The 11,278-nt window shown below is 33.4% G+C and overlaps 1 protein-coding gene and 1 long non-coding RNA gene across 2 annotated transcripts; both read right to left on the bottom strand.

Moving 5' to 3' along the window:
• Window positions 1-3,208: 3,208 nt before the first annotated feature.
• LOC134278731 (uncharacterized) lies at window positions 3,209-8,110 on the bottom strand. Its single transcript, XM_062761020.1, has 6 exons — window positions 8,015-8,110; window positions 6,173-6,232; window positions 5,913-5,996; window positions 3,791-3,850; window positions 3,614-3,694; window positions 3,209-3,327 (listed from the first exon to the last, which is right to left on the bottom strand). The coding sequence occupies exons 1-6, from the start codon at window positions 8,108-8,110 to the stop codon at window positions 3,256-3,258; spliced, it is 453 nt and encodes a 150-aa protein (XP_062617004.1). The 3' UTR covers window positions 3,209-3,255.
• Window positions 8,111-8,328: 218 nt separating this feature from the next.
• Window positions 8,329-9,377, bottom strand: LOC134278730 (uncharacterized). The gene is made up of 3 exons (XR_009994509.1): window positions 9,334-9,377; window positions 9,155-9,212; window positions 8,329-8,409 (listed from the first exon to the last, which is right to left on the bottom strand). It is a non-coding gene; the product is annotated as an uncharacterized LOC134278730 (long non-coding RNA).
• Between the last annotated feature and the right edge of the window lie 1,901 nt (window positions 9,378-11,278).

Raw genomic sequence — 11,278 nt, 5'->3', positions numbered from 1 at the left:
TTTTTTAAATAACTTTACCAAATTTTTGCAAGTCTAGGAATTTCATTTCAAACCCTTCATCAGCCTTTAATAATATGATGGGAAAAGATCGGCAGTAATTCGTAATAAAGCAACCAGGAACTTTTAAGATATATATATATATATATATATATATATATATATATATATATATATATATATATATATATATATATATATATATATATATATATATATATATTCAATGAATTACATGTAGCTTTAATTCTTTGTTTCTCCCTCAGGGCAGTTAAGATTCTGGAGAAAAAAGCGATCAGTAGCTGCCTGCTCTGCTTGCGACCTGTTAGACTCAGATGATGCCAATGTTGTAATAGCTAATGGTATGAAATTTTTAATTGTTAACCTTTAATGTTGATATTTAAATACTGTTTTATCGTTACACACCTGAGACTGAATATAAGATGCATTTATATTGCTTTAAAACAGGTAAAATTTATTAGTTGTTACTCTATAAACACTGTTTTAACTCAGTTTCAAGGGATATTCCATAAAAATATTAGTGCATATTTACTATTTTACAGTATGTGGTGCTGATGCAGCTAGTGGTTTGGAGGATATTACAAAGAGTATACAAAATCTACAACTTTTGTATGAAGACGCCATTAATGGAACTGTACTCACAGAGGTGTGTGTTCGATTTGTTCTTCTAATTCTTATTAACCCTTGTATATTTTTACAAAAAATCTTTCTTCATTGTCCCTTATATGAACATAATATTATAAATAATCATTTTTCCTGTTGTTATAGATACTAATTGGAGCGCCTCAAATGACGACCACTCCGTCCTTGTCTATCTCAGCTGATCTTGACCACATCATATACAGCATTGGAACAACGACAAAAACACTGGCCGGGATGCCCGGGGAGAAAATAATCTTCAGTGATAAACCAGCATCGTATGCTATGCTGGCAGATAAAATTTACAATGATTTTGTGTGAAAAGACCTAAATGTGAAAAAAAAATCTATACATGTACAAGTCCCTGTCTATTTTTATTTGTTCTTCTTTTTTCAGTATATACGTTTTTAAATATAACTTGAAATCAGCATTTTTAAAGTCTTATCGTTTTTCTTGGATGATATAGATGATTAACAGTACATGATCATGTAGATGAAGATTTGTAGCTCTTTGAAAAAAAAGACTGGAGAGCAACGATGTCACCTAGATTTTCCTTTATATTTCAATGTAAAAACTTGGATTACCTATTGTGGCCCGCCCTACCCCCGGGGGTCATGATTTGAACTTTAAAATGCATGATTCCACATAAGTTTCACTTTTTCTGGCGCAGTGGTTCTTCTTCAGAAGATTATTTAATGACCCCACCCTATTTTTGTTTTTTCTTGATTTATCTAACCTTGTAAGGAGCATTGGCCCTTTATTTTAACAATTCAAACTCCCCTTTGGCCAAGGATATTTTGTACCAAGTTGGGTCAAAATTAGCCTCGTGGTTCTTGACAAGAAGTCGAAAATGTGAAAAGTTTACAGACGGACAGACAGACTTAGACACTTATTCAATGGGCGGCATTGTCGCTCTCTGGTCGTCCATTCAATTTTTTTCAGACAAGCGACTACAGATAAGCATCTAAAATACATATGTACATGTACCGCTATATTTACAGTGCTATCATGAAAATGCAAATGAATTGAATCACCATTTTCTAGAAACATCGTAATCAAATTCTTATATCATCTTATTATAGTAAATTAGTAATAATTCACTTTCTCAATACAGAGAGCAAAGCACTACCGTCTTTTCCAGTGTAATCTGTCTAGCGAACAAGCTGCTTTTTATATTTTCCCCAGCTTTATACATTTAACTCCTATTCCTAAATGTTTTCAAGAAGGGCCGTTTGTGGAAGTGTATGACCGTAAAAATGGAATCTTTTAAACTGACATTCCAAATCCATAAAGTACTGCTTCGGACCATTGAAAGGTAAATAAAGCATCAATTATTGGAGTAAAATATATGATTAATTAATCTTTTACCATTCTTAGAGCGCAAACAGCACAAAATACAAGAAATAATGCCTGAAGTGAGCGATAAAAAATCGGCGGCATAAATCGAAGATTTTTTTTACAATGCTTGGATCTGTAGCTCTCTGCTGCTTTATCTGTCAGAATTTTCTCAAGCAGTGAGCTAGAGTTCTACAGCTATGTAAATACGTTGTTCGGAACATTAGTTGCGAGAGGGAAAAGTCTGTGTGTAACAAATTTATTTTACTTTTAATAATTAAATACACTGTAACGCGATGTTTATGCGAAAGTTTACAGACGGACAGACAGACGGACGACGGACAATTGGTGATCAGAAAAGCTCACTTGAGCTTTTCAGCTGTAACCTGGAGCAGAATAAGTAAACACTTATTCAATGGGCGGCATTGTAGCTCTCTGGTCGTCCATTCATTTTTTTTTTAAAGATATGCCTCTAAAATACATATATGTACATGTTCCGCTATATTTACAGTGCCATTATGAAAAGTCAAATGAATTGCATCACCATATTCTAGAAACATCGTAATTGTCACAGAGCAACATTTAAAATGGTCCTGCCAGTCATGAAAATGTTAAAAAGCCGAGCAATACTCAGAGAAAATTAGCACCAAGAAGAATTTGGTTGACATCCCGAATTGGCAGCAAAGGACGCGGTGAGAAGGTTGAAGCTGATAAGGAATCTCCAAAAAATCAAGGAGCACATTCAAATCCCTTTTCCAATCAAATCAAAAGGAAGTAAATCGTTAACTCATAAACTGTGTCTTCCGGCTTACTGTTTCTACAACTTAAACCATAACCAAAGCATTATATAAGATTTATGTTTCCGTAGAAAAGAAACCTTCAATATCACATGTAAAATATTAATTGTGACAACTTTCACAGCGAAGGTCTTAATCAATCCACAATGTTATTGATTATGGATTCAAAAAACGGATGTACGTGTAATGTAGAATTGAATTATAAACAATTTAACACATGTAGATATGTAAAATTTTGTAATTTTTTTTTTTACATGTAAAATATTAATTACAATATACAATATTTAAGTTAAAAGATTATACAATATGTTACTGTAAAAAATTACATAATTAATAACATATTGAAAACATTACACAATATGTTATATAAAAAATTACAACGTTTGACATGCCATACACAATATGTTATTTAGAAAAATATCAAAATATACATTATACACATAATTAATGATTAATTAATAAGTCATTAATTTCTCCTGCCACAGCAAGAAGTGCAACTAAAGAAGTTTAGGATTCGGGAGAAAACACCCCGTCTGGGCTGTAAAGAAAAAGAAAATATGTTTGAAAATGAAACGAATTCTATACAATATGAATACTATACCAAAAAAAAGCGGATTCTTATTAGTGTCCTTTTCCGTTTTTCCACTAAAGGGAAAACATAATATAATTTAAAGTTTACTACATTTTCAAAGTGAGTCTTACCAAGAAAACATCACATTTAAAATAAGCTTTCTTCTGTTACATGTTTATTGATGCAAAGGTAAAGGAAAACCCATAAATAATACTGAATAAGATATTAGATTTACATTATGAGAAATTCTCACCTCAGCAACTGTAGCCAATCGGTTTTCGATTGCAGCCTTCGCAAAAGCATTATTAATTGATGTGGTTGACATCTTCTTGGCCTGTGGAAGATAGGGAAACAAATTAAAAACGTTAATTTGAATTAATATTTCAATATCTTTTTTTTAATTACTAGAATATGGATTTTTTTGGTATACCTCCATCTCCAGTGTCCTGGACATGACCCTGTTGACAGCAGGGCTGGAAGTACTGCTTGTCTAAAACATTGCCATAAAATATATTATCATATCGATAAAATTATTTAAGATTACTTATTATTGTCAATCTGTAAATTTCAAATGGAGAGAAATTCTTTGACGATCAAAACATTTATGAATTTGAATAGTCTTACTTTCTTCCTCATTGTTTCTAGGCAAAATAACAAATACATGTATTTAAAAAAATCTTTGTGAAACACTAATGTCCCCAACCCCTGAGCACTCATGGTGAAGGTCAAAGTTTCTCAAATGCAAGCAGAATCTAAGGTCTAGAGATCAATATTATTGGTATCCAAAGAATGGTCTCATCAAAAGGAATATACTTGTAAAGTATGAAGCCCTTGCATCAACCATTCCGAAAGTATGGTCAAAGTTAAAAGATTTTTCAAAAGTATAGGTCATGTTCTTAATAATATATTATAAACACTTATAATTACCTTCGAAATATGTCTTGGAAAAGGTCGACTTTTAAGATAGAAAGATCAAAAATTGTTGGTACACAAAGGAAGGTCTTATCAGAAGGCAAAAAAAAACATAATACTAGTATGTGAAATACAAAAAGTACTAGTACCAACAATTTAAAATTTGTGACAAAGGGTCAATTTCTTGGAAAAGAAGATCAAATTTCAAGGGCAAGGTCAACATGTCTGAAACCCAAGGCTGGCTCATAATAAACCAGAAGTCTCTGATGAGACTGTAGCTCTACTGCTCACTACATGAAACTCTGCAAGAGCAGCAATAAATAGAAGTATGTATCTTAATGTAGTCTACATGTACACGTACATGTGTGCCAAGTTATTTTGAAATCAAACTAAAACTGTAGGAAGAGTAATGTAATAAAAGTATTTTAAAGATTTATTTTTAGAAACCATACCAAAAACATATAGCGAAAACAAAAACCGATATAAATTATCGTGCACCGTAGTGTAGTCTAATGCTGTGCTAAATTAGATTGGAACCAAACTAAAACTGTAGCAGGAATAACGTTATAAATGCATTCTACAGAAATTTTTATTTTTAGTAAACATGGCAAATCGATTCATCATAAGAAAAAAAAAATTTTGAATTATATATATGCACCTTAGTGCAGTCTACTCGTGTGCCAAATAAGACTACATGTAAAACTATAGTAGGAATTGTGTTTTCATGGAATTTTCAGAAATGTGTATTTTTAGCAACCATGGTAACAGATTCATCGAAATCAAAAATCGATGCACTAAATAATGTGGTCTCATATTGAAATCAGGCCAGAACTAGGAAGGGTAGCGCTTTAAAGGAATTTCACAGAAAAATTCTATTTTTAACTATGCCAACATCGTTCATTAAAATCAAAAACCGATTCACTAAGTTTTGTATCTGTAGTGTTCTCTTCTTGTATGCCAAGTTTTACTGAAATTGGGTCAAAGCTGTTGGAGTAGTAGTGTTTAGAAAAAAGTCGTTTACAAACAAACTATCACATACGCTCTTCTTGTCAATGACCAGTACAGCTAAAATGCACATGTAAGATATAATAGTCTTTGCTCTGACCATTCAAAAGAAATGGCAAAGGTTAACGTTTTTTTAAAAGAAGGTCAAATTCCATGGATGGTCAAAAATATTTATGTATTTGCATTCAAGAAAAAATCCACAAGAAAAACGCTTGAAATATGGAGGCCTTGGCTCCAACCGTTCAAGTTATAATATATCCAAGGTTAAGGTTAAGTAAACATTTCAAAAGTTGATCAAACCTAAAGGCCAAGAGGTGAAATATCAAAGAACCGAAACAGAAGGACTTGATGCAAGGCATACAAAAGTTGTAGGAAAAATTGAAGTTTTATGCACAAAAGACAAAAGGGCCAGACAGACGGACAGAAAGACCAAAAATCTTTCACTGCGTTGGCATAATTGTTTTGATTTGGAAACATAAGTTAGCTCCTGCTTCTTCAAGACATTGCCTGACTAAAATAGAAAATCATAGCAGTTAATCATGTAAACGTGAATTTCTTCAAAAATTTACTTCAAAAATTTATTTAGTAATAACCGTAGGTATACGACTGACAAAAGATATTTTACTCTGTATTACCTGGGCCATTGTTTCATCATTCCTGCCCTTCTCGGCAGCCGCTGAGAAGGCATTTTGAATAGCCGTTTGGCTCATCTTTTTGGCCTAAGAAAATGGCAAAGATTTAAACAAACTTTAAAAATCATTAAGGAAATATAAAAGATATTAACAGCTAGTTTTTAGTTAATCAAGGTATAAAAAAAAATGTCCGAGTATCCTTAATTATCTTTTTATTTGCAAGTTAGGGTGTGTGGGGGATGGGGGTGGGGGTCGTTGCATACCTGTAAAACCCGCTTTTCATCCAAGGGGCTTTGGAACAAAATGGAGGACATTCTTCGTGCCTATAGTATAAACAAGAATAATGGTTTAATAAAAGCATGTCTTCTCATAATGAGAAAAGATATAATACGAAAAAAGAGACAGAGAAAAAACAGCCAAGAGGACAAGCGGGAATTCTGCCCCTTTTATGTATTTTAACACAGTCATTGTATGATTACATTGTACTTCGTATTGCGAAATACAAAAGAATCAGTATTATTAGTTCCTCTGCTAATGTTGATTAAGTTAATATAAAATCATACAATACAAAGAAGAGGCCCATGGGCCACATTCACCTGAGTATGCAGTTTTTACCAGATTCCCCCTCTTGCTATACCTATCATGCCCCACTACCACCTTCCCTATTATGATTTTAAAACTTTAGAATCTACACTACCCCGGGATACTTCCAGATAAGTTTCAGCTTTCCTGGCCCTGTGGTTCTTGAGAAGAAGATTTTTAAAGATTTCTTCTATATATTTCTATGTTAAACTTGGATTCCCTATTGTGGCCCCGCCCTGCCCCCAGGGGTCATGATTTTAACAATTTAATATCTACACTACCCAAGGATACAGCTTCCACGTAAGTTTTCAGCTTTCCTGGCCCAGTGGTTCTTGAGAAGAAGATTTTTAAGTATTTGTTCGATATATTTCTATGTAAAACTTGGATTTCCTATTGTGGCCCTGTCCAAACCCTAGGGGTCATGATTTTAACAATTTAATATCTACACTACCCAAGGATGCTTCCATATGAGTTTCAGCTTTCCTGGCCCTGTGATTCTTGAGAAGAAGATTTTTAAAGATTTATTCTATATATTTCTATGTTAAATTTGGATTCCCTATTGTGGCTCCGCCCTATTCCAAGTGGTCATGATTTAAAAAATTTAATATCTACACTACCCAAGGATGCTTCCACATAAGTTTCAGCTTTCCTGGCCCTGTGGTTCTTGAGAAGAAGATTTTTAAAGATTTGTTCTATATATGTCTATGTAAAACTTGGATTCCCAATTGTGGCTCCGCCCTATCCCCGGGGGTCATGATTTTAACAATTTAATATTTACACTACCCCAGGATGATTTCACATAAGTTTCAGCTTTCCTTGGCTAGAGGTTCTTGAGAAGAAGATTTTTAAAGATTTATTCTATATATTTCTATGTAAAACTTGGATTCCCTATTGTGGCTCCGCCCCATCCCCAGGGGTCATGATTTTAATAATTTAAAATCTACACTACCCCAGAATGCTTCCACATAAGTTTCAGCTTTCCTGGCCTAATGGTTCTTGAGAAGATTTTTTAATATTTCTCCTTTATATTTCTATGTAAAACTTGGATTCCCTATTGTGGCCACGCCCTACCCCCGGGGGTCATGATTTTAACAATTTAATATCTACACTACCCAAGGCTGCTTTCACATAAGTTTCAGCTTTCCTGGGCTAGTGGTTCTTGAGAAGAAGATTTTTAAGGGATCAACCCCATTCTATTTTTATCTTTTCTTGATTATCTCCCTTTGGGAGGGGACTTGGCCCTTTATTTAAACAATTTAAACTTCCCTTCACCCAAGGATGCTTTGTACCATGTTTGTTTAAAATTGGCCCATTGGTTCTTGAGAAGAAGTCGAAAATGTGAAAAGTTTACAGACGGACAGACGGACGGATCCGGACGACGGACATAATGTGATCAGAAAAGCTCACTTGAGCCTTCGACTCAGGTGAGCTGAAAACTACATGTATACTAGAAATTTAATTTTTATCGATTCTCTCTGCTCCATCCTTCTTGTTAACACATACAAATTATAATAGTGCCTTACCTCTGCTAACATCCTGTTTTCCTCCTGAGCAGAATCAGGCACGGTCGTGGTCGACTTAAACACAAAATAAATTATGATTCTTGGTAAAGATGGCATATTAAATTAAAAGACGCCAATGAATTAATTCGGAATTTAAATACAGAGAATCGGACAATGGTAAGTACAGCTAATAAACATTTTTCATGTTTTCTGGATTTTCACTTCGCAATGTATGTATACATATAATTTATTTTTTTATTCCGTACAAATGAAAATACGAGTAGAAAAAAAAACAAGTGACCAAATAACGTATATTGTATCCCCTTTAGACACACCTCGAACTCCTCGCTCCCACTGCCTTCGTCCGATAGGACGGCTAAAGCGTCTCTATAAATACTGGAGCCGCTAGATGAAGCCTAGAAAAAAAAACACTACAAATGACTATATGTCACATAATGAGTACATCATTTACTTATTAATTTATAAGAGTCATGGGGGCCGAAACCGAGAAGGGGGGGGGCGGCTAGGGGGCATAACAAGCCAACCCCCACTCCACCCCAAACTATTTTTTGCAAAGATAGACATATTAATATGAGGCTTGAAAATATGGGTTTAGTACTGCAACCTCCTTTTTTGTTGTTGGACGAACCCCTACTCCCTTTCAATTTGCTTCTTAAGTCTTTACTTTGATGGTATCCTAACCCATTTTTACTTTAAATAAATTAAACATTCAGATTCTGTAAAAACATAGGTTTCGTGTTTGAAATATACACGCATATAATAATTGAATAATAGTACGTTATTTCAATCCTTCAGCGACAACCTCTATCATTTTATTAAATACTGTACTGAATATATCATTATTATTATTAGAATTAATTTGTGTAAAACGAAAGAAGATACATTTTACTTAAAAACAAAACGGATATTAGTCTAGATTATTTTTAAGAATGAAGACACAAATGTCAAAATCTGAGTCTGACCCTAAAACCCTATATCCCCACCTCCCACCCCTTTTCCTAAGAGTAAAGGGACCCACACCTTTTATATGGTATATCATTTGTTACATGACTTATCTGCTATGTATTTTGCATTAAACTTTCGTTAACATTAATTCAGCCTCTAAAAATAACTTAAGTGAATATAGTTCTAATGTTTTACCTCTGCATTTTCACTTGATGCCCCTTTAAAATCATTCATTTTGATTCTATTCGCTGGGCTGAAATAAATTTAAGTATGACATATTATTAATAGAGGTAAAGGAAACTTTTATCTGATCTTATATTTCGTTTATTTTTATTGATGCAAGTTAATAATCATTTGCGTATACTTCTACTTACTGGTATATAGGTTGACAGTAAACGTTCCAAATGTGAAGAGGAATTCACAATTTCGAATATTCGAATATTTGATTTCTGTCTCTCTGTTTCTGGAAGAAGAAAAAACAGTTAGGTTATGAGCTAAGCATTTCAATGAATTATCTTGCTGTAATTAATATTATACTAAACATCTAAAACATTTCGTTAAAACTTCTTTTCTACCTACCACAGATTATTGTCTGTGAAGCAGGCTGAGACGAGATTTCTATTGTGACGTCATTCCATAGTGACGCGTCACCCAGGTTTAAGTATGAACGATAACTCTGTTTTTTTCCGCATGAAAATTTTTTACGGACCGTGTTTATTCACATTCCTTTTTTATTCTGCTTTAGCTAAATAATCACGCGATGCTTATAAGCGAGGTGAGGGGGATTACGAGTAGAGTTGCAAGCCTTTTCTCTTTTTATGTATCAGTCGAAAACGATATACAGTATTTAAAAACGGCTTATAGAGACACATACATGTATTACATTATCGATATCAAGTAATGCTTTATAGACTACCAAAATAGGAAAAAGGTGTGTCGATCCCAGATTTAAAAAAAAAAATGGAAGGGATTGTGTCCCGCCCCCCTTCCCCTAGTGCTGTGTCCTCCACGGGCAAAAGTTAAATTTTTCTCCTCCTAGCTATACTATAGGACTTTAGAGCAAAAACATAACGGAATCTCTAAACGTCTAATGAAAGAACGTTTGGACGTCTCAGGAAGCTGAAGGGTTTAAAAACAATCTGAAATTATTAAACCAAGACTTGTGTAAAATTAAAAAAGTGATTTACATAATGTCATTGTCAGTGAGTTAAGTCCATGAATAAAAGGCAAGCATAAAAAAAAATATTTAAATGAAATGTTTATTAGATCAAAATTCAAGTAAAATAAAATACAATAAAGGGTCTTATGATGCTATAACTACATGTAGACGTACATGTACGGATCTTAACTTTAAAAGACATATTATAACTCTTATTTAGTCCTGATAAATTTCATTTACAAAATGTTTCAAGAGCTTAATAAGCTAAAGGGATAAGGCTGATTTGTCGCCGTTGTTTTATAACACGAACTAACCCTCTAGGACCCTATGTTATGGGCGTCATTTTCTTTCCAACAAACACTTGAAAATTAAAAAAAAAAATCCGCTGTTCTGATGAAATATATATTTATGAAACTTTGAAAAATATCAGAATAATCTTATCAAGAAAATTATTCAGTTGGTGCTATTTGATGGGGTCGGTCTCGTTTTGGGAAATTTTTTATTTTGGCCTAAGGATTGTAATAGTTAGTTACAGGTTGACCATGAAGTTGTTTGAGATATTTCAAGAGGCAATTCTTTTCAGGACTGTCACTGATGCGCAACGGAGATGACAAGAATTTTTATTCAAATTGTGTGTGTGTGGGGGGGGGGGGGGGATCGACATATCAATTTCAATAACTCATGAATTATCAGTCAAAGTCACACAAGATTTTGGTATCTTGTTGATTAAAGTTGAATTAAAATATTTGATAACAATACTGGAAAACATATTCGAAATGATAGTTTTAATTTAATTCAAAAGTTTAATATGCGTTTCTTTTTCCTTTCAGTATATAATAAATAAACATTTTATCAGATCAAAAATGCAATGTAAATGGTTGATGTTTTCACAAGGTTGGAGACTTGTCTGCTCGTTGGACGGACGATACTTACTACATGTACGTACAGGTACGAGGGCTGTTCGGAAATTATTGAGACAATTACATTTTCTCCATAAAGGTCTGAGATAATTTCACGAAAATTCATCGACATTTTTTAAAGAACGAATAAAACACTTATGCGAAATTTCTAATTCCTATGATAATTAGATAAGTTTCGGTGAAATAATAAACATACATATGTCTATCGACCCGGAGCAGCATTGCTACGTCATTTTAACG

Source organism: Saccostrea cucullata, unplaced genomic scaffold (genome assembly GCF_032062105.1).
Source record: "Saccostrea cucullata isolate Sc308-1 unplaced genomic scaffold, CSIRO_AGI_Scuc_v1 ctg6253, whole genome shotgun sequence".
Classification (NCBI taxonomy): domain Eukaryota; kingdom Metazoa; phylum Mollusca; class Bivalvia; order Ostreida; family Ostreidae; genus Saccostrea; species Saccostrea cuccullata.
This window is presented reverse-complemented; position numbering and strand designations above follow the sequence as displayed.